Here is a 27,625-nt window from a genome sequence, read left to right as displayed (position 1 = left end):
CACAGAAGCCAGAGCTAATTATTCAAAACAGCCACACAGCTACTAGGCACCACTTTTTCTCACAGTTCTCTTTTCACACCCAGCACACACTTTTCTCCAGTCCCACCCTTTTCCACTTCCCCTCTTTAGTAAGCACTGTCTCTTTTGTTCCTCAAATTCACCTTGTCACATTCTAAAAATCAATGTTTTTATGAAGATGAGTTGAGAGTCATAGTGGATGAAATCATAAGGGTAGAGCCACAATTGTTTGGAGGACAAGTCCAGCATAGTCCTCTCGGTATGAAGAGTCTGACATGATGGTTGACAGAGTCAATACTGTTGGCACCACCCTGTGCACAAAGGAGGACATCCGGAAGAGCTGGAATGACCTAAGGGGCAAGGTCAATTTCCTGGTCTCCAGGCACTAGCTACAGGACAAGAAGACTTGTGGTGTCCCTGTCAGTCCAACATTACATCTCTTTCCCTGGGAGGAGACAATCATGGCTATTCTGCTTCCTGAAGGCTTGACAGGAATACCTGGTGGAAGGGAGTCTGGAAGGTCACAACAATAAAGATGTCACTAAAATTAAATGTCATATATGCTCACTGCTCACCACTTGCCACCTTTACTGCTACTCCACGAACCAGCCCAGTGTCCACCATTCCAAAGACCCTTGTTTGGCATTTCACAATTGAAGTCTACTCACTGGGGGGAGAACATTTGGGCATAGTGTGTTTACTACATGGAGATACATGACTACAACCCCCAGGTAGGTACTGTTCTATACCTCCAGACACCAGACTATTGTTTCTGTCTCCAAATACTCTTGTTTGTTGACTCCCAATTGGAGTGCACTCACCTAGGAGAATAACGTGTGTCAAGTGTGTGTAGAACAGGGACTGACATGACTACAACTCCTAGCAGGCAATGTTACTGTTACTCAAACCACCATCACAGTGTTTCCTTCTCCAAATACCCTTGTTTGTTAACTCCCAATTGAAGTGTACTCACCTGGGAGAAAAACATTTGTATAGTGTGTGTAGTAAAGAGAGTGACCTGTCTACAACTCCCAGCAAGCCCTGTATCTGTAACTTCAAACACCAGCACAGTGGTCACTTGCCCATATGCCCCTGTGTGTCAACTCACAAATGAAGTATACTCACCTCGAAGGATAACATTTGTCAAGGGTTGGGAAGTATAGCGAGTGACCAGACTGCAAGTTACAGCAGTGTCTGCATCTGTAACTCCAAACGCCAGCACAGTGTTCTTTTGTCTATGCACCCTTGTATCTTAACTTTTGAAGTGTACTCACCTGGGAGGATGATATTTGTATAGTGTGCATAGTACAGGGTATTACATGACTCCCAGGAGGTCCTGTTTCAGTAAAACGCACTAGCCCAGTGGACACTTGTCCAAAGCCCATTGTTTATCAATTCCCAAATGAAGTTTACTCACCTGAGGAGATAACATTTGTCAAGTACTGGGGAATAGTAAGAGTGACCTGACCGCTACTCTCAGCAGGCCCTGTTTCTATAACTCCACTCACCATCCCAGTGTTCTCTTCTCCAAAGACCACTGGTTGTCAATTCCAAAATTAACTTTACTCACCTGGGGGGATACAATCTGTCAGATATTGGGTAGTAGTGAGAGGGGAATGACTGCAACTCACAGGAGACTCTCTTATTGTCTCTCCAAACACCAGTCCAGTGTTATCCTCTCCAAATACCCTTGGTTGTCAACTCACAAATGAAGTTTACTCACCTTGAGGGAGAACAGTTTTCTGGTATTGGGAAGCAGTGAGAGTGACTTGACGGCAACTCCTAGGAGCCACAGTTTCTCCATCTTCAACCACTAAACCAGTGTCAACTTGCCCAAATACCCTTGTTTGGTAACTCTTGAAAGTGCAATACGGACTGCAACTCTCACGAGGCACTGTTGCACAACCTCAAAACAACAATCCAGTGTTCAGTTCTCCAAATAACCATCTTTATATACTCACAAATGAAGTCTACTCACCTGTGGGGATGACAGTCATCAAGTGTATGAAGTAGAGGGAGTGACATGACTGCTAAGAGAAGGAGGCTCTGTCTCTCCCACTTCAAACATAAGTTCAGTGTTTACATGCCAAAATACTCCTATGTCTTAACTCTCAAATGAAGTTTACACATCTGGGAGCATGACATATGTATGGTGGGAAAAGTAGAGGGAGTGACCAAAATCCAAAACCCAATAGGCCCTGTGTCCCTAACTCTAGACACAAACACAATGTTCACTTGCCCAATTCCGTCTATTTATGAGATCTCAATAAGTTCACTCACCTGGGTAGATACCATCTGTCAAGTGTGTGTAGTATGGAGAATGCCATGACTGCAACTCCCAGGAGGCACTGTTTCAGTAACTCCAAACACCAAAATAGTTGTCACTTGTCCAAATACCCATACCTGCTAACTCTCTATTGAAGTTAACTCACCTGGAAGGGACCAAGATACAAATCTTGCTCAACTCTGAGATATGTCTGGCTTTCTACCTCTATAATAACCTTCTAACCCACAGTGAAACAATTGAGGACAGGGAGGACACCTTACCCATTTTGAAAGCAATGATCCCAAATACCTCAAGATGCATACCTAGAATGGTATTGGCAATAGACAAATTCACAATGCACTGACCACATGATGACTCCAATCACATAGACAACAATGTCCTGGGTCTGCCTGCATAACAATCAATTAGGCCTTAAAATGGCCAAAGACATATCTCGCCTAGACAATTTGCCTTTGACTTAAATGGCATACTTCACAAATCTCAGGTCAATACAACCAATACCATGGGTACCTGCCACCATAGGATAACCTGCAAATCCACTATGTGCAAGTTATTTTTTAACTGTCTCTGTAAACATTTGGAGGTAGATTTCACAATGCAACTAGTAGCATTGTAAGTTTCACATTAATAAGTTGAGCTGCCACTGGCCACAAAGAGCCCACTGAATAGACTGACGCTACCCCATGGATGAAGCCCTCAGTGACGATGATACTCCTGGATGTCTGGACATGGAGGATGGTTCTGGCCCATTTGGACAACCTGGTCAGACACCAACAGTGAGTTTTACTGTGGTCACTACATTTTCTCCCAGCCTGGTTCCCTCTCACCATAGGCAGCCCTTTGGTCCCCCCAACATGTGTCCCTAGTACAGTGACAACCATCTTGTGACGCCCCAAGTCCAGCATCCTGAGTTGCAGCACAACACTTCTGACAATGATGGTCTTGGAACCAGTGGGAGGGAGCACCTTGTGGCAAGGGCACAGGGTCATGGGGGTAGGGTACATGGGAGAGATGCTGTCGGCCAACAGGGTGAGGCCACTGGGAATGCTGCTGGCCATGACACCATCAGCAACATTTTGGGGTTCTATCAGGAGTCACAAGACGTGATGGGCCTGGTACTTGGAGAACTCCAGGTAATCAAGCAGCTGCGGAGGACATCCATAGGGATATGCGTGAACAGTGGGAGGCTCACCATACCAACATGGCCTCCCTAACCTGGGTGCTGAGGGACATTAACACTACCCTAATCATGTATCAACCACAACACACTACTCCTTCCTTTAGCGTATCTACACCAGCTCCTTCATTGGTGCCAGCCACTGGAAGGGAGGCACTGTCAGGGGAAGAACCCGCCCCAGCCACCCCTGTCTTTGTAGCAGCAGATCCCCCCACCGTGCAAGCGGAGACATCCAGCAAAGGCTCCAGGAGATGCAGATGTCAAGACACCCACCACTGCCAGCAAGTGACCTCTACAAAATTAGCTCCTTTGTGTGCCACATATTTACTCTTTTGACTGTTCTTCAACTACCTTCCATTTCCAATGGGAGGAGTACACTGGACTATGGACTTCCAGTGGTGTGGCATCTACTCCACTGATTTCATCCACCATGACTGAACCCTTCACTTTTCTTTTTCATCATTCCCCAATGTAATATTATGGAACACATTTTCAATAAATCCACCTATCACAAAGTCGTTGTCTACATTTTGCTAAGTAGAGATGAAAGACCATGTGAATGCAAATGAGGAAGACACAATATACTAATGCAAGGAGAGATATGCTAAGAGTTGCAGTGTCTTGCTAAGGATTACTACCAACGCAGACCAGCATATTGCTACGAGTGTCTGGTCGCGCCAAACATTTTATTCCACTGTACAATACCTAGACTGTTCGACTGTCAGAGCCAAGAACGGCTGAATTGTATTATGTCAAGGTACATATACTAATGTACAGAAGACCACAGAAGGAAGGGCCTTGTCAGACATTGTCCTTTAGAATAGGCAAACATAAAAGTGATGGTATCAGCACCTCGAGCCTTATCACAAGCCTCATCAAAGAAATCCAACATCACATTAACCAAGGTACAGACAGAGGGCAGTACAACAGTCCCTGTTTACAGGCCCATCATAATCCAATGACCTTGCATCTGGTGGTATGACACAAACATATGTCAGTGTTATGGCACAGGCACCGTGGCCTGCAATGATGAAACACTTCTACAGCAACAGAGGTCATACAAGAAGAGTGTTTAGTCTACATGACAGGTGAATGCCTTGCTTGCAATTGATGACAACATATTTCATGCCCATTTGATCTCACACATGATACACTTGGCCCAACACAGCACAATAAACAAGTCCAATGTACACTTCTGACCTTTTATCTAAACACTGTTTAAGCTGCCTTGGCACTGGTCTCATTCACACCAAATCTGTGACCTACATTACCAGGAACAATCCATGTCCACTTCATATGTCAGAACTGCATGAGATACCTGCCAATGTCACAAATCTCAGGATGTCATGGTGAAGATACCTGTATAGAGACAAAACAAGGGGTATAGTCTTGTAAACATGCCTATTACACAAATCACATAGCATGCATCTTGAACGGTAATTACATTGCAAAGAGCTTGACCCCAAAAAAGTAGCTACATGAAGGTGGGGATATGTCAAAGACTAACTCTTCAAACTCCCTTTGGCTGAATATTGGAGAGTATCAGCTCTCTAGTTGTTTCCAAAACAGTCCACACATTCTCACAACTACAGTTCTTCGAACAGTCACAGTCATTAGATAATATGGCATACTTACACTCATGAAAAGTATCTATTGATGAGATCTTCCTGCAAGTCAATTCCTTTCTCTTCACCACTTGCATCCTCACTTGGCATTTCATGAGTCTCACCCGGTGGTACTCCAGGCTCCCCCTCCTCTGGGATGCACGGGATGCTCCTCAGCTGGGCAATGTTGTGGAGCATGCAGCATGCCACAGTGATCTGACACACTTTCCTGGGTGAGTAAAGGAGGGCTCCATCTGTCCGGTCCAGACACCTTAATCTGGCCTTCAGGAGCCCAAAATCCCACTCCACTACCCACCTTGTTCCTCCAGGGGCCTCATTAAAGCAGACTTCCCCTGCCATGGTTGTATTCTTTACTGGTGTCAACAACCAAGATTGGGTTAGATATGTGGAGTCTCCTGTTAAGAAATGGGACATATGTGAAACAATGAGTCTCTCATTTCATGATTGTAGCACCTGACATTGAGCACACACAAACAGGACAGATGTGATTTACCAACCAGCCGGTTCCTCTCTGGGTACAGTTGTGACATCAGCAAGGGTATGGTGCTTTTCTGCATTATGAAGGAATCATGTGCTGAACCCAGATAATGGGCACAGAGATAATGGGCACAGACCTGTGAAATGTAGAGGTCCACCAAACAAACAACTTGCACATTAGTGGAATGGATGTTCTTTCTGTTGTGGTATACATGTCATTGGCATGCGGTGAGACCAATCCGAACCCGTATGCCATAAATGGCCCCCACCACATGTGGGAGACATGCAAAACCATATAAGTCAGCCTTCACATGGGCTAAATCCTGATGTCGGGACACTGGATATAACTGCCTAGGTGTTTCAACATTGTTGAGAGGACATCTTTCTGAACATAGGTTGACAGGGCCACTGTATGTTGGAAGGGCCCTGTGGTTAGGAAGTGCAATACTGACATGACTTGTACAATGGGTGATATGCTGGTTGGGTAAATAAGCTGGCATCAGATCTGGCTTCAACTGATGACATGAGTCAACTATTGTTTGTCTATTCAGATGGTAAAGAAGGATTATGTGGCATTCTTCCATGGCCTGATGGTCTGGCAGTGGACGATAGACAGGAGGTTGTTGCATCCTCCCTCTCCCTGGATATCTATGTATGACAAGACATGATTTTTAACTTTCATCATTATGTCCACAGCAACATACATGATGCATGTCTATGATATCATATGTTAAGGCATTTTAGAAGAGATAGACATAACAATCAGGACACTTCACAGCTGGAAAGAATACAAGGGTCACAAGTAACCCCCACGGTTTTTCACACATGTGCCTGCAACATTTATTTGGACAATATTACCAATATCTGAAGATGTAAAATTATGAAGAACATGCGGAGAGACTTGTGAATATAGGAGAAAATATAGCTTTATCTGTGTGTAATTCTCCCATTGCTCAAGATGAAGAACATGGTAGGGGTCCATCCTGCAGATATCTCTATGCATTCTTGTGGGCCCCTTCCTTTCCTCTTAAGAAAAAGACAAATAAGTATAATATTAGAACAATTGTAAAAGCATCCATATATATATATATATATATATATATATATATGTATATATATATATATGTATATATATATAAAATATACACAATTTCCCCTCTAAGTTGTGACTGGATATCCCAACCTCCAAAATTACTATTGGCGGGGTGGATTGTGCCCCACCCTTAAATTCCATCTGTGCCCTGCAACATACTACAATGGTATTTGAGTAGTAGGACCGAAATGACAAGACATAATTTGTGAGTTTAAACACCATTTTCGGAGGTGTGATGGAGTTTGTGAAGCCCAGTACAGCATTTCAGGCCTCCAAAATGGTGGCTGTCTGACCTGCTCCACTGGATATTAGGAACCGTCCGCGACCACAGGCAGAAGTCGTCATGGCGGTACACAGTTGCAACTGCGGTGGACACAGCCATATGACAATATTGTTGTCAGTGGCGGTCACGGGCCAATGGCTGTGTCCACTGTTGGTAATGACCATTTACGTTGGACATGACCGCCATGTTCTGCAGATTCATTTACATGATTCCTGACACTGCTTCCAGCAAGACCTAGACTACTTGAGCTGCTGTGTACCGCCTCTAGGAGCAATCATGAACCGTCCAGCAGGTGAAAGGGCCCCTGCGTTCTCTCCAGAGGAGCTGGTGAGGCTAATGGATGAGGTCCTACCCCTGCATGAAAAGATCTATGGTACACCAGAGGAGCAGGTATGTACCTGATGTGCACAGTTTCTCAGTACTTCACCATCCTTTCCTTCCTCACAGGCTATACTGTGGCCATGTGAGCAAGGTTGACTAATCATGCGCCTGTTGCTACAGTCTGTGTGGCATCAATGGGTTGAACAATGGGCAGGTACTGGTGACCAGTGCCATATGTAAAGTTCAGTCACATTGTGTTGGGTGAGGTTTTTAGGGTCCTAGGTCCTCCTTGTGTTGGACACTCACAAGTAGGGGCCAGATGTACGACCCAGAGTTTCGAGATTCGTAATTTGTGACTCATTTACGAGTCGCAAATTGCGAGCCGCAAAACCATCTCACAACAGTGTACTTCACACTGTGTGCGATTCCCAATGCTGTCACAATTGCCCTACCTCATTAATATTCATGAGGTAGGGCGCAATTTGCGACCCCATTGGGAATGGTTTTGCTTTTTTTGAAATGCAGCCCGTTTTCCTTAGAGGAAAATGGGATGCATTTAAAAAACAAAAATGAAAAGTTTTCTTTTCATTTTTTCAGAACAGACCACTGCGCGCTCTGAAAATGTATTTTCCCATGCATTAACAAAGAGGAAGGGGTCCCTTGAGGACCCCTTCCCATTTACGAATGGGTTAACACCAGTTTGAAATTGGTGCTAACTGAGATTGTTTTGTGACCGCATTCATGGTCATAGAATAATCCTACATCTCACTGCAACTCGCAAATAGGAAGGGAACGCCCCTTTCTAATTGCGATTTGCAAACCATTTTTGCGATTCAGTAAATAGATTACCGAATCGCAAAAAAAGGGTCTGTACATCGCAAAATACTTTTTCTTGTCGCAAACAGCCTGCTTCTGCGAATCAGGATGTTTGCAACGAGAACAAAGCGTTGTATATGGGGCCCTAGGTAAGGAGGCATTATTGCCATCCCGTGACATCTTTTCTCCCATGATTGTTGTAAATGTCAGACAACATGCAAGTGCATGACAGCATAAGCTGAGTTTGCATGTTGTATTAGACAATGGAGAGTCATTTGAGCAATGTGGATGGTGCCAGAGAGATTTCTTAACACATCAGCCTTTGCTAAACTGTTGTTTGGAAAGCATATCATGAGTCATCCTACCCTTCAGGTTGCTACACACACAACATGCCAAATAGCTTCTGGCTACATGATGTACTGTCAATCATGAAAGTAATGTGTCATGTAGGTTCTGTCAACTCAGCCTGCAATGAAAAGAGCCTGTCACATGTATCTCCAAGTCTGGGTCCCAATCTAGGCTGGGGTAGAGTCACGGTGGTTGTGCAACTGTGGCACTGTGCCCACTCCCTGTATCCCATCGGATTCTGTAATCTGGCCATTATGAGGCTGTGATGTCAAATCCTGCCGAGCATGCCTCATTCTTTTGATTAGTTTAGCAATGGGTACAGAGGTAAGTCATTAATCTAGCCTATATGTGCACTTAGCATCATTGTCAATGTGTGTCTATGACTCATGACAGGTCCCTCACTCCCACAGCCCTGATGTCACCTTCACACAGGTCGTATTTGTTCTGTACAGGCTTATTGCACAATTGACAGTCCCACAGTACAGACTGCGTGTTGATTCCTGGGAGACCACGATATGTTAGCGTGGTCACCTACCGGAAACTGTACAACGTATATCTTTCGGTACCTGCGATGTCAGACCCTTCAGTGTTACTCATGTGTAATGTTTGAGTTTGTATAATGACAGTTGCCTTTATGGACTGTACACAGAGAGTCATTCTCACAGAATGTAAATGTGTTGCTCCATTACTGCCTAAGGAGTTTCCAGTTCAGAAGCCACATAGGTGTGATGCGTTTCATAGTGGCTCGCACCACAATCTGAATGTCAGATCATGGGCGACATGATTTCAGTAAGCTTGCTTGGTCATTGTAGGTCCTTCACAGGGTAGTGGGTAAGTCTGCAGATGGAAAATTATATATCAGTAGTGTGATCATGGACATGTGATGACCCCATGTCCCTTTGTATTTGCAGCATCAGCACCGTGAAGCGAAAGAGCGGGAGCACAGTTGAGTGGAGAAGCATCTGGCCATGGGACCTCAGGTCAAGACACCACAGACACAGAGGGGTCCAATGGCCTGGAAGGAGAGGGGAGTACCAACGGGGAAACTGGAACATCCTCATCATCTTTGGATTCTTACTCTCTAGTGGTGGCATACACATCCGGTAAATCATCTGTACCATCCTTGTCCACCATCCCGTTCTATCACCACCCTACCTGTTGGTCCCCACCTAGTTGGCCGTGCCTGCTCACCCAAGAGGGTGGGCGTCTCCTTTTCTGCAGGCACCTCTACCTTAGCCTTTGTTACCCTTGCTGCCCTCCTTGAGGAGGCTATTGACCTCCTGAGCAGTATCTTTGTGGGTCAGTCAGCCATTATGAATGCCATCCAGTGATTGGCAACTCAACTACAACAAACTAATGTATTCCCGGGAAGGGATTCATGGTGCAAAGACTGGCCTACAGTGATCTTTTCAGGCTCTGGCCTCTTAACTGGTGGCAGCCAGTCAACCTCCACCTTCTGTTCCCCCCTCCACCTCCATCTTACAAATCCAAATCCCCCTTCCCCTACCTGAACAAAGCATACAGAAAGACCCACACACATCTACATCAACACACAAAAGCAGCACACACAAACACAAGCACCACAAAACAAACCAGCATGCAAGCAAACAACATCCACCCACAGACACAACAGTCACCACTTCTCCAGACACCTTAACCACCCCCAACATAACACACCACATCAAGCATACCAATAAGTGCCACACCAACAGTCAGTGGCTCACCCAACCATCTATCATACCTACGAACACCACTCCAGCAGGCCCCCAGACATTCACCATAAGCACCATACCCGCAGATACCACAACAGACACATATACATTCCACCACATCCAGCATGCTCACAGTCACCACCCCAATAAACACACATACATCCAACACTCCATTCCCCCAGCACCTCTACCTCCCAGACCCCCAAGACATACAAATGCACTCACTCACTCACTCACTCACCCAACATACACCAACAAAACACAAACATACCTCCCAAAAGTATGCACCCACAATATCCACACCAACACAGTGGACAACCACTGCCTCGACTTCCAAATCCCAATTACCTTCTGCTGACCATCCCTGTATCCCTAAGAAAGCTTTTTGTTTGACCTTGACCTTTCCCCTGATCCATTCATCCCCTGTCTCACACCCAGGAGGCCCCCACCCACCTCTAAGCCCATTCCTTCCATCTCCATGTCCTCTACTGCCCTGGCAGTTAGGATTCAAGTTTTGGCACAATAATGTGCTATAGTGGACTCATACATGGACTGGTCTATGGTCTTGGAATAATTGAATTTGCATTTGCAATAAACCCAAACAGTTGTCTTTTTTTGGGTAAACATTTGTCCTGCAATTGTGTTTCTACCTTAGTTCCAGAGTAACATGTGTTGTGTGCCTTCAGTTGTGTGTTTCAGTCTGCTTGCTGATCCACTAGCTGTTGTTTGCAGCATCTGACTTTGTGGGCAGTGCTGGTATCCCCCAAGACAAGGGTATATGTTGTGTGTATGGATATGTGGGTGTAAATGCAATTGTGGTGTCATATTGTGTTGTTTGGTATGGTAAGTATTTCATCTTCTGTTGTCCAATGTGAGCATGTATGCTGTTAGACTTGTCCCCTGATATGGATTATGCACTAGTCTGATGTGTGCCAGCTTGAGTTTTGTTTGTGCAGGCATGGAGTGTGTTCAGTCGTGCTGCCTTTGCTTGCAATTGACTGGGCATGTGTCCATTTTGATGTGTGTACCTTGCAGCTAGTTCCTGTAGAGGTATGTCCCATGCAGTTAGAGTTGTATGTGCTTTGTTGACTTGCACTTCCACATTGTACAGATAGGCATGTATTTTGGGTCTAGTATAGTTTATTCCAGAGATACCAGAAGGGCCAGATCCTGTGCAAATGTTGTTTTATGGGCAGTTGTATGGTAATATGTGTCCCAGTGCAGTCTCCTTCCCTGAATGTTCCTGATGGCCCCATCCCTATTGTGCAGGTATTGTGTGCATAGTGATCTTTGTATATTTGTCTCTCTGACTATTCTGCGTGCCAGTTATGTGTGGTGTGTGTGTCCATTGAAGGGGTGTTTACTGGCAGTGGTGTTTGTGTTCCATGCCACATTATACATATGTGTGGTGAATGTGACGAGAGTCCATGGCATGTTGAGGAATGTGAGTGTGTGAATTGTATTTATATATTTTTATTATTGGTTTGTTGTTGGTGTTGTGTGACGCAATGTTGTGTACCCTTCACTGCCCCTGTGCTTGAGATGTGTAGATGTTTTATTGTATACTATTGAGGTGCAGTGTGAGTGACCTTCCAAAAGAGGGAGTTTAATGGCTGTGAATATGTCATTCTTTGTGAATGACTCAAACCAGGGACACAATGAGATGTGTACTTGATGCCTGTAGAGTGAGCCCCATATGATGTGGATGACGGTGCAATGATCTGTGGGTGTAGTTCCTCACAGGTAGGTGTGTGCACTTGCAGTCAATTGCGCCCACAGTGGCGTGGATTTTGTGCACCTTCGATAAGCATGAGCAGTGGCAGGACGTGTGTGATGGGCTCCTTGATGGCGCCAGGTGTGTAAAGCTGCCTGCAGGTGAGTCTCTCCCTTTATACTGTTTGTTTCCACCTGCTGGGATGTGGTGGTTAGACCGGCAGAGTGACAATGGCAGTGTGCAACGTTAAAATGTGTCCGGCAGAAACACAGGCTCCGCCGGCCTGTTTGTGCTGCCCCGTGACCATGACAGTCTGTGCTACCTGGCGGTACTGCCAGAACGCGACGTCTTTGCTCCATAGAGCCGCATGACACGTAATCTGGCGGTCCGACCGCCAATCCGATGACAGTCCTACCGTCACCCCTGCCATGTCGGTTGTCGGGCCACCAAACTTGTAATGAGGCCCTACGTCTCAAAGTAAAATGGCCAACTGGGCCTAACCTGGTTGATGGAGCTTACCCAGGCACTATTGAGGTTGACCTAAATCATGCCTAGTTCCTAGCCTAGGCTTTTCGGTTCCATGTTTACTTACAATTTTAAAAATCCAATTAATCAGTTTCCCTTTAGTAAAGTTTTGTCTTTTTGGTGTACTTTCACGCATTACATTTTACTCTAATTTTCTCATTTATTTTCAGATTTATTATTGTTCATTTTTCACTTTATTACTTTTTGGCATTGCATAAATATTTTATATACTGGCCTAAATTAAGACTGTCTGTTCTGTACCATATCTACCAGGAAATTGAGCTGAGGGTACTTTACTGACTTTGATTGTTCACCTTGACAAGAGTTATGATTAATGCTTGCAGTTGGCAGTCTTCCACTCCAACTAATAATATAATTTCTTGTACACTCCAGTTGCAGTATCTAAATATATCACAGTGGCTGTGGAATATGTCTCATGTGTCAGTGCTAGTGCGACTGGGTAACGTATGCAGGAACACAAGAGAATCACAAGAAGTGAATGAATAGATGAAGAACCATGACATATAATGTGTCTGCATATCTATTTATAAAACCAGAATAGTGAATTGAGACTGTTGCAACAAAGTGTTTGAAGAGATTTACAATTGTGCTGTCATAGAACAACCATCTTGTCATTTCACAGAACACTGCACAGGTGCACTGATAATATCACTGTTATTCTTAAAATAAAAAATGGCATGGGCATCAAGACTATGGGGGTGATTCTGATTCTGGCGGGCGGCGGAGGCCGCCCGCCAGAATTCCGCCCTCCAAAATACCGCGCCGCGGTCAAAAGACCGCGGCGGGTATTTCAAGTTTTCCCCTGGGCTGAGTGGGAAGGTGCGACGGGTGCATTTGCACCCGTCGCGTATTTCACTGTCTGCCAAGCAGACAGTGAAATACTTGTAGGGGCCCTCTTACGGGGGCCCCTGCAGTGCCCATGCCAGTGGCATGGGCACTGCAGGGGCCCCCAGGGGCCCCGCGACCCCCCCTACCGCCATCCGGTTCCCGGCGGGCGGACCGCCGGGAACTGGATGGCGGTAGGGGGGGTCGGAATCCCCTCGGCGGCGCAGCTAGCTGCGCCGCCTTGGAGGATTCAACAGGGCAGCGGTACACTGGCGGGAGACCGCCAGTGTTGCCGGTCTGACCGCGGCTTTACCGCCGCGGTCAGAATGCCCTGCGGGGCACCGCCGGCCTGTCGGCGGTGCTCCCGCCGACCCTGGCCCCGGCGGTCTAAGACCGCCGGGGTCAGAATCACCCCCTATATGTTGACTAAAGATTTAAACGTACACTAGGAAATTATGCTTGAGAAGGGTACATGTGTGGTTCAGGTTAACTGCTTCCAAGTTGGGGGCTAGATGTAATTCAATTTTTCTAAGATATTTTATTCCCGTCCTTGCACATTGTGAGGATTTGGACAAAATTATTTGAGGTGGATAATAGATCTGTATGGAAATATTCCAAAGATGTGCAAGTCCACAAAGGTGTGTTGGAGAAACTGTGGCAAAGATGTGTAATGCATGACTTGGGGGTGATGAGCTGCATAAGCCTGCTCTGATTTTTTTCACTTTTTAGGTTTTGTTTTTATGATTCTATTTACAGGATATCTAGTGGAGTGGGTGATCTTTGGCTTGTTCATCAACATATGTATTTTCTTTAGATTGAGGACCAGCTGCTCCATCTCAAGGCTGTTGTACAATACAGTGGTGATCTTCAGATGAGGAGACCCAACCTGTTTACGGTGAGGCTTAGAGGAGTTTCATACAATTACTACATGCCAAGTAGCAGACTATCAGTGGTTGTACCCATTATCTAGTACACTGAGTGAGTTTGACTCTATCATCCTTGTCTGCCCCTGACAATTCTTACCACATCTCTGCTTTCTAGTCCAGTAAGAGGCCCAGTCGCAATACCCATGTGCGTCAGTTTTAGTCCTCACCACGCAATGCCCACTCTACTGACTCATTCCTGCCATTTGCTTAATGGAAAGAATAATTCTGCAGGTTTTTGTCATTTTAGACGACCAAAATGTATTTTTCATCAGATGTTGACCAAAAATAAGGGAGAGAGGAGGAACATAGTTGAAAATGCCTACAAAAGTGGGCAAAATGGACAGGACGTTTAGTATGATGTAAGAAAAGTCAGGTCCTGAAATAAAAACGAGGCATTCTTGGACTTCTGTGACCCCTTATATTGTTTCTGAACTGTTCCATCAGACAACACAGAGTATGTAACAGACATAACAGATTTTAAAATGAATTATAAGTCTAACTCCACCTTTGAATATGTTATTGAGTTAGATAAGGATTTGGCCAGATGAAATAAACAATGGTTGCACAGTACTGGTCACAATTTGCAATCAGTATTTTTGTGACCAGTTTTTTATTTTGTGAACATACCTCATATTAATAGCAAAGCTCACAAAATTCTACATTGTAGTGAGTAGCAATCTACCTCTTATTCATGCATTAGGTCGCAAATAGTGACTCTACAATTGGATGCCAACACAACAATGGTGGCCTGCTGGGGACTGTAAACCACTATGTCTGTGATCACATATTAATACAGCATTTTTTTAAAATGCAGATTGTATTTTCTTAGACAAATGCTATGTTATCTAGTCCTGGAGTAAAGAACTTCTGCTGCTTGCAAATATGAGGACTAGGAGCTCAAGCTTTGATCCTGATGCTTTGGGCCATTATTGTAAGATATATTCTACAGCTCTACTGTTTTCACCACACAAAACCACTAAGTACAATCTGTCATCTGTGAAGGACTGATGCACTGTGATAATACTAGTAAAATGAAATGATCCACCCATGCTTCTGAAGGAGGAGTAGATGAGTGGAAATGCATGCGTGCTTGCTGAGCTACCAACTAATAAGGGTTTCAGGTTTTTAAATCACATTCAGCTCCATGTATAGGTAGGTGGTAAGGAGCAGTGGATGCAGGTGCTAATGAACTTTCCCCAAGAGCTCCTGGTTGTCAGTACTCAATTGACAAAGTCTGCAAGACAAAATGTTACTCATTGAATATCTTTGACTCTCTGTGTAGATTTTACAGAGCAGGTCATGCCTTTTCTTATGTGTAGGTGTTTTGGGAGTCTAGGTACAGTGCAACACAATAATTACAATTACAGTGAACCATAATCATCTATTGCATTAGTTTCAAACTTAATAATAATTAAAACATCTGGAGCAGTCCAGCCCAGGCCAACTACCATGTGTCATAGTCCATTATATTCCTACCTTGTTGCAGAGGGAGTTGAGGCTGCAATCCTGATCCAGTCTGGCAGTATGTCCAAAGAGAGATAAATCTTGTTCCATATCTGAAGGTGGGGTTTCGGCTTGGCCACCTATTTTGGCAGGGAAAATGGTTGGGGCCCGATAGCAGGGAGTTGGGGTAGGAAAGAAGAGTGAGAAGGAGTAGAGGGGGCCTTGGGGATTAAGGATGAGTAAACCAAATGAGATAATGGTGTCTGCCATGTGCGGTTTGACCACGGGTGCAGTCTGGGAGCCAAGGCTCAGTCCGTCCATCATAGCCACTCCATTATTGGTAATGAAGAGACAGCACTGTCCTCCAGTGATGCCACTGCCTGAATAGTCTACCACTGGTCTACAATGAGTTGTTCTTAGGGGGTGACTTTGTGGATTTGGGAGGCAGGGAGACACCATGCGGATCATTGCATCAACTCTGCTGCCCTGCTCCTGGTTGTCTAGGAGGTTCTTCCCCTCGGGCTGAAGATGACTCAGGGTGTTTTTTACGTAGCCAGTCCCAGACATCGTTAGGGTCCATAAAGAAGAGAGACTTGCCTTCCAATAGCAGCTTGAGGCAGGCAGGGAAAAGTAGGGAATATTGTATTCCGAACTTGCTGAATCTTTTCTTTGTGCTCAAGAAAGAAGACCTTTGATGTTCCATGGTTGGCATATAATCTGCAAACAGCACAACCATTTGATAATACAGTTTCCCGGGGCAATACGGTCATGCAGCCTGTAAAATGGCATCTTGATCCCTTTAGTGAAGCAGTTTGGCAAGCATGAGGTGGGAGGCATCCTGTATTGACGGCCATATCGGGACTCTGTGTACCCTCTCCAAGTAGAAAAATGGAGTGAGATCTGAGGTAGGGACAAAGGAGCAGAACCACTTGTCCAGCAAACTCAGCAGATTTCAGCCCTCCAGACCCTCCAGGAGGCCTATGATACAAACATTGCTCCTGTGGAAGTGACCTTTCGTGTCTTCCGCTCACTTCTCCAGGGTTTTCACATGGGCCTAGAAGTCTACTAGCGCCCGTGGGCCTCGGACATCTGGGGTTGCAATGTTGCACTTCCTTTTCATCCTCTGCCATGTGGTCTGACAGTTTTCGATGGTCATCTTTGAGGAATCTGACTACAATCATCAGGGTTCCCACCTTCAACTCTATGGACAGATGGGAGCTCTTGATGGTGGTGAGGATTTTACTGAGTTTTTCATCGGGGCTGCACATTGGTTGTCAGTAAAAGGAGTTTCTGACATTCTTGTCCGTTGCCTGGTGGCTGGGTGCGACGATGTGGGCATCATCATCTGGTGTTAGCCCATTGTGTCAGTTGGGGCAGGGGGGCCCAAATTGAGCCAGACAAAGCCAGGACTGTAGCAGTAGCTGACCCTCTGGTTTGTTGGATGGGCTGCAGGAGTGTGGCAAATGATGGCTGGGGCCACAGCAAGGATGTGAGTCTGTTTAGGGGCAGCGGGGGCCAAATTGAGCCAGGCAAAGCCGAGAGTGTAGCGCTAGCTGGCCCGCTGGTGTGTTTGATGGGCTGCAGGAGTGTGACGAATGACGACTGGCATGAGTCTGTTTGGGGCCTCTTTGTGTGACTAGTCATAGTGGAGCTTGAAGGGCCCTAGTGGGGAGCAGCAGGGCACCCAAATCACCCACAGACCTTGGCTGGAGGAGGAGGCCTTAAAATTACATGATGCTCCATAGTATCATGTTGCTGGGGGATGCTGGCATCCTGAGAAGAAGAAAGAGTATGGAGAGAGGATGAGGTGTCCAGCTGGGAGTTGCTATTTTTCCATTCCTTGATATTCTAGGTTTAAGAAAAGGGTTTTCAGTGCCCAGTTTACCAGCCAACGAAGCTAGAAAAGCTGGAAAGAATGAACAAAAGGATCCCAAAAGACAGGCGGACAAGAACAAAGCATTAAAAAAACATGGATAATTATATTGAATGTGGATAGGTAGCAGTAGAAATGAAGTAGTGCTCCCTTGCAATTACCTTAAAACTATTTAGAAACAAAAAGAAACCAGAAATATGTTCCTAAGCAGAAATAAAAAGGGAAAAGCACAGGGGCAAAAAAGTAAGTGGTAAGTAATGGTGAATCAAGAAGTACTTAATGGTAGCCATCTTAAATGAGGAACACATCTAAGCTTATGCAAGAAGATTTGCTGTGATGGATTGGTATCTTTATCTGGTAGCCCCACAGAAATATGGAGGCTTTGGAGATTGTAGCAACTCCCAATGACCAATGTGCATGGCATCCCTCATGCTCTGGAGCAATGTACCCTGCTTCCACTTGCATAGTCAACTGCTGCCTTCTCTGTTGAGGATAAACTAAGAGTGCATATATGACAGTGGAAGCTTTTGTATTTCTCATATATATTTCTATCCCTAGTGGAAGGAATTTATGCAGCTGGGAATGGACATATCTGATTCTAAACTGGATGAAATACTTAGATCCCTGAAGGCCAACCAGTGCTGCACTATGGTCTTCACTTCTGGGACCACAGGACTACCAAAGGCAGTGATGCTAAGCCATGACAATGTGAGTATTTGTAATGTTTATGCACATTCAACAACAGGCGAATCAATGCACTTGTATAATGTGGCTGAACTAGAAACATACAAAAGGCATAAAAGTGGCAAGTTCAACTAAACACAAAGAGATTTACAAAGGTAAGTTATATAAAAATATATATTGCTATAGCACCTAATGAAACACATTACAAATCAGTTTCAACTTATGAACTGAATAGCATATTTTTGGTGGGGAGGTTGTCTGAACTGATGTTTTACATGGTCTTGAGGTATGCTCAGTTAGGTCTCTCCAGAATTGTGAGAGGATAGTAGGGTCTGTAAATGATTTAAAAAATATAATTCTTCTGTTGGGCACTGTGGTCTGGAGACTTCAAAGGGAAACCTCTAGAAGCTTTCCCACATTCTAGATGGATGGCACCAGGTATAAACCTTGGACCTCAGATACCACCTCTTCAGTGCACTTCTAGACTTGTAGATACTCTTACAGGAAGAAGGACTGCTGTGCTGATGAAAGGACTGCCAATCTACTAAAGTGTTGCTCTGAAGGACTTTTGCCCTGCTGTTCTGACCTACTGCCTGGTGCTCTCTTGCCTGGGCGAGAAGGGCTGGACCTGCATATGTTGAACTTAGGACCCCAGAAGACTCTAAAGGCGAGTTGGATAGCCTCCTGACTACAGCATCAAGACAGAAAGCTCCAACAAGCTTGAACCCAGCATCTAGACTCTTCAACCTGTGATTCTACCCTGCCAAGATTTGCCACTCCAGTCCTGAAACCTTGGAAGTGGGCTTAGGGTGCTCTGTCAGCCTCTGTGGATCTAGCGGAACCAACCCACTTCCTCTGCTGTGTCAGAGCAGCACCAAGTAGGGTTGCTACTGCTGCACGGACTGGTTCTTTTGCAAAGTCCTACATCGTATCACAGCCCATTGCCTCATATGAATCACCAATCCACAGCGATTCCCCTGCACACGCCCTCTCATCCCTCATCAACGGGATCCTCAATGATGATGCAGAACCTCACATCACAGCCTTTCTGTATCTTGTAACCGACGCATGGCTTAGACTACTCAAAACATCTTTGACGCAGACCCTCACAATGCACCACAAACTAGGATTTAAGACACCCTTGTGCAGCAGGCCTAGCTGTGTACCTGTAGCCAGTCTGCGCTCATTCTGGGATGGCGTGAACCTGTGAGTTTGGGCCTGATTTAGAGTTTGGGAGAGAGGTTTACTCCATTATAAATGTGACAGATATCCCATCTGGCATATTACAATCCCATCGTAGCCTGGGAGATCGTAATTCAGTGGACGGGATAAACGTCTTACATATGTGACGGAATAACCCATTCTCGCCTTTTTTTCGCATTTTAGCATGAACGGATATTCACAGTTGGCACATTGTTTTTGTTGGTACTATTTTCACTGTTTCTCCTGATTGGATTGTTGTCATTTTGATGTTGTTTCATTTATTAAAAACTACTCTGTCGTGTAAATTAGTGTAGGATCCTTTTGGGGCGTATTTTCACTGTAATTACACAAACACTTACACATTATCTCTGAGTTAAGCCTGGTGTTCTGTGCCAAGCTGCCAAAGGTTTGAGCACAGGTTAATCTAGGTTTTGGTTGTGACTTCACCCTGAGAAGAATTGTGGTTCCTTCTTAAGAAGGGTTTCACCCCCTCAATCAGTAATCCAATTTCTTACAATGTGCTAATATTCGTTCCTTGGAAAACACCCACTGGCTTGTATTAGCCCCTTTACTAAAGGTTCGTAATGTTTTCATTATGTGTTTTTTTAGGTCACATGGACGGTAAAAACATTTGGGAAGCATTATGGCCTTCATGAAAATTTGGTGCTGCTCAGCTACCTTCATCTGAGCCACGCAGGTGGACAATTCAATGACATGTGGCTACCAATGTGCTCCGGAGGAACCACTTACTTTGCAAATCCAGGTGCTCTCAGTGAGGTAATCTCAGTGATAAATAAGTAAAGAAATATTTACATGTTGTTTGTTGGGTGGTCTGCTCATTTTACTTAACTGGTGATATTGAATTTGGTTGCTTACCTTGATGGGAGTGAAATGGACACATGTGCCTGCTTGTTGTGCCCCTTGGAATTACAAAAGGTGAAACAGATTGTCATGTGGCCCCTTCTGTAATGCAGATCATGTCCACATACATATAGCTCTGGCAAAATCGTAAGGTAGAATTCCCTGATTAGGATGGGATGTTTTATGAATGTGGGATTAAAGTCACCAATGCCTACAGCAAGCATACTGGTTGTGTGCCTCAAAGAGGTGTCACATTGACCGTGATCCCCCCAAGGGAGATCCAAGAAAGGCGACAAGTCCCTTTGACCCACCCAGACACACTACTAAAGGCAAATGCCGTTACTCACTGTATCCATATTCAGGGGAATCTCTGCCCCCAATCGTAAATGTAAATGGGGTCACTGGTTGGCAGTCACTTTGTACTCGGTCCAAGCAGGGACCTTCACTCTAGTCAGTCCAATGGACATACACACTTGGATAGCCCCTGCTCACCCCCTTGGTAGCTTGGCACAAGCAGTCAGGCTTATATCAAAGGCAATGTGTAAAGCATTTGTACCAACACACACAGTAATACAGTGAAAACACTACAAAATGGACACACACCAGCTTAGAAAAATGGGCACTATTTATCTAAATAAATTGTTTGCATTAGAAATAAAGCTGCACGGGCGAGCGTGCATCGGAAAAGTCTGCAATTTGTTGATTCCCTTCTCGCAAGTGAGGCTGTGAGTACTTTCTTCTTCGGTCGGGTAGGAGATGCATCATTTTTCCTTCCCACAAGAAAACAATGCATCAAATTCCAGACAGGGCACATCAGATCCACGCAGGTTTTAAATTATTTTGACGCTCAGCGATAATGCGTGTGAAATCAGGCTGCCTGGTGATGGAAAACCGCGCTGCATGGGGATTGTGTAGTTTTCAGCAGCCACAAGTGAGTGTTGCTTTGTTTCTCCAGCCGCAAAGCAGGTGATGCGTTGAAATCAGCCGCAAGCCAGGTGGTGCATCATTTGTACAGCTCTGTTGCAGATGGTACGTTAAAATTTTCCCTGCCTGGCTTCCTGTGTGTAGATTTCCATCCTTGTTCTATCAGCCTCACCTTTCAAGGGTCCAGGAACTGGATAGGGCACCACTTGGAAGGGCAGGAGTCTCAGCAGAGAGTCCAGGTACTGGCAGAGAAAGTCTTTGATGGCCCTGAGACTTCAAACCAGGAGGTAAGCTTAGTCCAAGTCCTTGGAGATTTTTTACCAGCAGGAATATACCACAACGTCCAGTCTTTGTCACCTTTTACAGGCAGAAGCAGCAACTGCAAAACAGCCCAACAAAGCACAGTCACGGGCAGGGTCAGCACTTCTCCTCAGCTCTTTAGCTCTTCTCCTTGGTAGAGGTTTCTCATGGTTCCAGAAGCAAATCTAATAATCTGGGGTTGTGGGTCCACTACTTGCACCCCTTTCTGCCTTTGAAGTAGGCAAACTTCAATAGAAAGGCTCTGTTGTTCACAAGATCCCGTCTTGCCTAGAACTGGCCCCAGACACACACCAGGGGGTTGGAGAGTACATTGTGTGAGGTCAGGCACAGCCCGTTCAGGTGCAAGTGATTATTCCTCCCTCCACCCAGCTGGCTCTTCGGGATATGCAGGTTACACCCCTGCTCCCTTTATGTCAGTATCTAAAGGGGATTTACAAACAGCCCAACTGGTCTGGTCTGGCATGGCAGTTCGGGCTGGACTGTTCATGAATGATTTGCATATGGCTGGGCCAAACTAGAATGGCATGGTGACCAAGTTCAAGTTCAAGTTTATTTATTCAATGCATAGTTAAGAAAAACCAATACATCACATCACATACAGTAGCCAGTCCAGAATATCAACTATAAAATCGAATATACATAAATACAATATTATTTAGGAATTTTTCTAATAAAAGCCTCCTATTCCGAGGTCAGTGCAAATTACCCATAGCTTTGTGGGTTTGACTCTAAAGGACTATGAGGAATATAAATTTACTATCTTACATAACTAAGCCTAAAGGTAATTTCTTAAATGCTGTATAGTGATTTATTGTTTTTAAAAGAGAATTAAAAAATACATTTCTATACATTCTGTACAAAAACTTAATATATTTGTGCTAATTAAGATCTTATTTTGAAAAAATGGTGTGATATTAAATGTAAACACTTGGTAAATTTGGTATTCAGAGCAACGTCAGAGGGTTTAAAACAGGCAATCACTGCTTGTCTGCAAGTCCGTATCCTCCTTTGATTGAATACTGCCTTCAATAAGGATTTGCGTTAATTTCTTAGGCTATTACAAATACAATTCAAATGGATTGTATCGTCCTGACCCGGCCGCACAGCCTGCACTGAGGGATTGTTCCTACGGGACTAGATGGGCACCACCAGGAATGATGCCAAAACGGTATTTGATGAAATGATCCTTATCTGACTTTGTCCACCCAGCTTCCAAGTAAGGCTGACATTTCAGGAGTTTATACTCGTTTATTATCATCCAGGAATGCGATCTGGTGGCCAATAAACTCTTATCCATAATCACTGATCTTTTTCTTGCTATTCGGTTTAGGATTTTTTTTAAAGAAAAGTAGGAAAGGTTTGTATCCCAGAATTCTACTACTTCTAAGTCTGGCAATGCCTGATCTAAGTACTGTCGGGATTTAGCTTTAGAGTTTGAACTAATCTCCTTCCAAAGTGCTCGCCAGAACTTATTTTCTTTTGTTAGCTGTAAATGCTTCCTGTTTCTGGGGAAGAAAAGAGCCCCGTTCATCAAAAGGTACACCCAGATATCTATACTGGTTTACTTGTTCCAAAGCACTCCTTGGTGTATTCCATTTTTTAACTTTTGAAGTTTTTTTACTAATTTCCATTAAAAAAAATTCTGACTTATTTCCAACCCATTTTGCTCTGCATACTCGAATATCTTTATAATAAGCCGCCGTAGTCCTACTTTAGTTTGACTCAGGAGTACTACGTCATCAGGATATAGCAAGTTTGAAATATTCATATCACCAAGTTTGGGGGGTGCGCATTTACCTTATTTAGTTTGGCAGTCAAATCTGATAAAAAGAGATTAAAAAGCACACAGCCCTGTTTCAGTCCTTGTTTTGTTTTAATTTCCCTTGAAAGGAAACATCCATCCCCTATCTTAACTCTTACCCATATATCTGTGTATAGCTGTTCAATTGCCTTTAACGGATTCTCCGGTATACCCCAGGAGACTAATTTCTCTCATAGGAGAGATCGCTATACCAGGTCAAAGACTGCTTTAAAATCTACAAAACACAGATACAAGGGTTGATTTTTTTGTTTATACTTATCAATAATCAAGGATAGTGTTAAATTTTTTAAGGCAGAACCAAGGCCCCTAACAAAACCTGTCTGATTGGAGGGAATGATGCTATTTTCGATTGCCCTCCTGCGAAGATGGTCCAGTAAGATCCCTGCGTAATATTTAGCTTCTTCATCCGTTAAGGTAATTAATCGATAACTCTCAGTTTGTGATTTATTACCACCTTTGAATATTGGATGAATTATCGCCCCCCTCCAAGATTTTGGAATACTTCCTAGCGCCATGCGATGGTTGAAAGTCAACGTCAAATTTTCACCCCAAAAGGCAGGATTCAGTTTAAACAAGGCATTTGGGATCCCATTTGGACCAGGAGCACCCCCAGTTCTGCTGGTGTTTATTGAACTCATAATTTCGGCCATTGTAAATATTATTTCTCTGGTTTCCTTTTGGTGCATGAGGGGTTTTAATTTTACTCTTTTTAGGCTGAACATTTTTGCTTCCTCTTCCAAAATGTTGCCGGCTCTCTTTTGTTCACCAAAATGGTGACTTAGGTAATCAAACCAGACGGCTTCCGAGATATTATAGCTGGTCAGGGTCATTGGGGCTTTATTCAGGGCATTCACCATTTTCCAAAAACCTTGTGTATTTGATTTTGTACTTAAGAATAGGGCCTTTGCCCAAAAATCATGGTTTTTCTGATGCTTGTATTCCCATATGTGCTTCCGATATATGCTGTTTAGATTTTTTAGGTCAGCTTTAAAATAAAAGTTTGTTGGATTCTTATTATATAATCTTAAAGCTCTATTTCGTTCTTTTCTTAATTTAATCATGTGTGGTGAAAAATGTATTTTCCTTTTTGTCTTCGCACCTCGCCCCTGGTTTTGATACCTCTTTTGTGGTTGATCTGCGAGAAGAATAGCCGCAAATTTATCTAGGAAGGTTGACCAGATCGCTATTGGGTCCCCGGTTATGTCCGTATGGCATTGGTCGATTATCTCCATTGACCGTTCACCAATGGATTCCTTTAACTTTTCAGTCCATTAAAGTTTTTTATAGTTTGTTGTATTAATATCCCTGGGTGTAGTTAGTGTAGGGTTAAAGTTAGGGGGACCACATTCTATCTCCAGGTATTGCTGCCCATGCTCGCTCATATCTGATTTTACAATATAACATTTTGTAATAAGCGTAAGCAAAAATAAGGAGGCCACAGTATAGTCAATTGTCGCTTGACATAGCAGGTAGTTGCCGGAGGAGTATCTTGCGGATATCTTCCATTTAAAAGTCTAAGCCCAAGAGCCTCAAGATCTTTTACTAAGGAGAATGCTACTGTCCTGGTTTTTTCTTTCTCTGTTACCCCCAGGGACTGCTGCGGTACTGCCCATAATAGATCTTGCAAGATAGTCTGTGTATCCTTTTAAAGGGGTTTAATAATTTCAAATTAAAGTCCCCGGCTATTAAAAGCTCCAGAAGTCCTAAATCCCAATAGGCAGTTAAAATTGAATCTATCAATTTGAAAGATATATGTTTTCTGGATCGTGCATCTGGATGGATATAGACATTAATTAACAGGAGTGGGCTGGAATGTTCCTTATTCCACCCGTCTAGCTTTACTAGCAGGAAATCAGTGTTTTCCTCATATAATCGAGTATATAATGGCCCTCATTACAACCCTGGCGGTCAAAGACCGCCAGGGCTGTTTTGGAGTTTGTACCGCCAACAGGCTCGCGGTACAAACTTGGGCATTACGAGCGCGGCGGAAGCGCCGCGGTCGCACCGGGACCGGCGGTTTCCCACCACTTTTGTCCCGGCGGTTGTAATCCCCCAGGGCAGCGCTGCTTGCAGCGATGCCCAGGGGATTATGACTCCTCCTCCCGCCAGCCTTTTCATGGCGGAATGAACTGCCATGAAAAGGCTGGCGGAAAGGGGAGTCACGGGGCCCCTGGTGGCCCCTGCCACTGGCATGGGCAGTGCAGAAGCCCCCTGCCACGGCCCCATGGAACTTTTCACTGTCTGCATAGCAGACAGTGAAAAGAGCGACAGGTGCAACTGCACCCGTCGCACAGCCGCAACACCGCCGGCTCCATTTGGAGCCAGCTCCTGTGTTGCGGCCAAGATCCCCGCTGGGCCAGCGGGCGGAAACCAGGTTTCTGCCAGCCGGCCCAGCGGGGATCTCAAAATAGACCCCGCTGGAGTACGGCTGCATTGGCGGCCGCCAGGCGGTTTCAACTTGGTGGGCGGCGTTTGCCATCCACCAAAGTTTAAATGAGGGCCAATATGTTTAATCCTGCTGAGATAAAAATTGCTAATCCCCCCTTTGGATGTCCATACCTTTTCTCCTTTATTGCTGTTGAAAAAAAAAAACTATATATTCATTAATTGAATAAGGGTCGGTGGCCCAGGTCTCCTGAAGAAGAAGAATTTGACATTTCTTTAGTAGGCTTGATAGATCTTTTTGTTTGGTATTTGATCTAACACCATTTATATTGCAGGAGCAAACTTGGAGAGGGCTTTCATGCAAAATTGTCAAATTATTGTGCGCCCTATTACTCCTAAATTACTGACGTTGTTCTAGGTGGATTATTTTCGATATCCAGCCTAAATCTAGCTGTGGTGGATATGATACGCCCTAAGGGGAAATCTTCCATTCTTCCACTTGCCGATCTAAGAACAGAGAAACGTTTATCCGACTCTTTTGGCTTGGATTGTTTAGGCAAATTAATCTGTTCCCCTAACGGGTCAGGATAGCCTACTTGTTTAACCCCTTTGCTGCCAGGCTTTTTCCCCCTCCTGTGCCAGGCCTTTTTTGCCTATTTGGAATAGTTATTGCTTAGCCCCTCATAACTTTTTGTCCACATAAGCTACCCACGCCAAATTGTCGTCCTTTTCTTCCAACATCCTAGGGATTCTAGAGGTACCCAGACATTGTGGGTTCCCCTGAAGGAGGCCAAGAAATTGCACAAAATACAGTGAAAATTTCGTTTTTTTAATAAAAATGGGAAAAAAGGGCTGCAGAAGAAGGCTTGTGTTTTTTTCCCTGAAAATGGCATCAACAAAGGGTTTGTGCTGCTAAAATAACCAGCTTCCCAGCTTTCAGGAACAGGCAGACTTGAATCAGAAAACCCAATTTTTCCACACACTTTTGGCATTTTACTGGGACATACCCCATTTTTAAAAAAAATTGTGCTTTCAGCCTTCTTCCAGTCAGTGACAGAAATGGATGTGAAACCAATACTGGATCCCAAAAACCTAAATATTTCTGAAAAGTAGACAAAATTCTGAATTCAGCAATGGGTAATTTGTGTAGATCCTACAAGGGTTTCCTGCAGAAAATAACAACTGAAATAAACAAATATTGAAATTGAGGTGAAAACGTTTTACTCTGTAACTTTTTCCTGCAATGTCAGATTCTTGAAAGCAATATACTGTTACGTCCGCTGGACTCTTCTGGTTGCGGGGATATATAGGGCTTGTAGGTTCATCAAGAACCCTAGGCACCCAAAGCCAATAAATGAGCTGCATCTTGCAGTTGGTTTTCATTCTATACCGGGTATACAGCAATTCATTTGCTGAAATATAAAGAGTCAAATATAGTTATCAAGTAAACCTTTGTATTTCCAGAATGGGAACAAGATAATGTGTTAAGAAGCAGTGGTTATTTGCACATCTCTGAATTCTGGGGTGCCCATACTAGCATGTGAATTACAGGGTATTTCTCAAATAGACGTCTTTTTTACACACTGTCTTATATTTGGAAGGCAAAAATGTAGAGAAAAACAAGGGGCAATAACACTTGTTTTGCTGTTTTATGTTCCCCCAAGTCTCCCGATGAAATTGATACCTCACTTGTGTGGGTAGGCCTAGCGCCCGCGACAGGAAATGCCCCAAAACACAACGTGGACACAAAGGTGTTTTTTGCAAAGTGCCTACCTGTAGATTTTGGCCTCTAGCTCAGCCGGCACCTAGGGAAACCTACCAAACCTGTGCATTTTTGAAAACTAGAGACCTAGGGGAATCCAAGAGGGGGTGACTAGTGGGGCTCTGACCAGGTTCTGTTACCCAGAATCCTTTGCAAACTTCAAACTTTGGCTAAAAAAC

The 27,625-nt window shown here is 44.4% G+C and overlaps 1 protein-coding gene across 1 annotated transcript in view; it reads left to right on the top strand.

Annotated features, from left to right (window-relative positions):
• LOC138251486 (long-chain-fatty-acid--CoA ligase ACSBG2-like) overlaps positions 1-27,625 on the top strand; it is a 280,648-nt gene that overhangs the window by 81,726 nt on the left and 171,297 nt on the right. The window contains exons 5-7 of the mRNA XM_069205653.1: positions 14,057-14,137; positions 18,043-18,192; positions 19,981-20,148. Coding sequence (XP_069061754.1) covers positions 14,057-14,137; positions 18,043-18,192; positions 19,981-20,148 — 399 coding nt within the window. The remainder of the gene's footprint in view (positions 1-14,056; positions 14,138-18,042; positions 18,193-19,980; positions 20,149-27,625) is intronic.

This window comes from Pleurodeles waltl, chromosome 1_2 (assembly GCF_031143425.1).
Source record: "Pleurodeles waltl isolate 20211129_DDA chromosome 1_2, aPleWal1.hap1.20221129, whole genome shotgun sequence".
Classification (NCBI taxonomy): domain Eukaryota; kingdom Metazoa; phylum Chordata; class Amphibia; order Caudata; family Salamandridae; genus Pleurodeles; species Pleurodeles waltl.
This window is presented reverse-complemented; position numbering and strand designations above follow the sequence as displayed.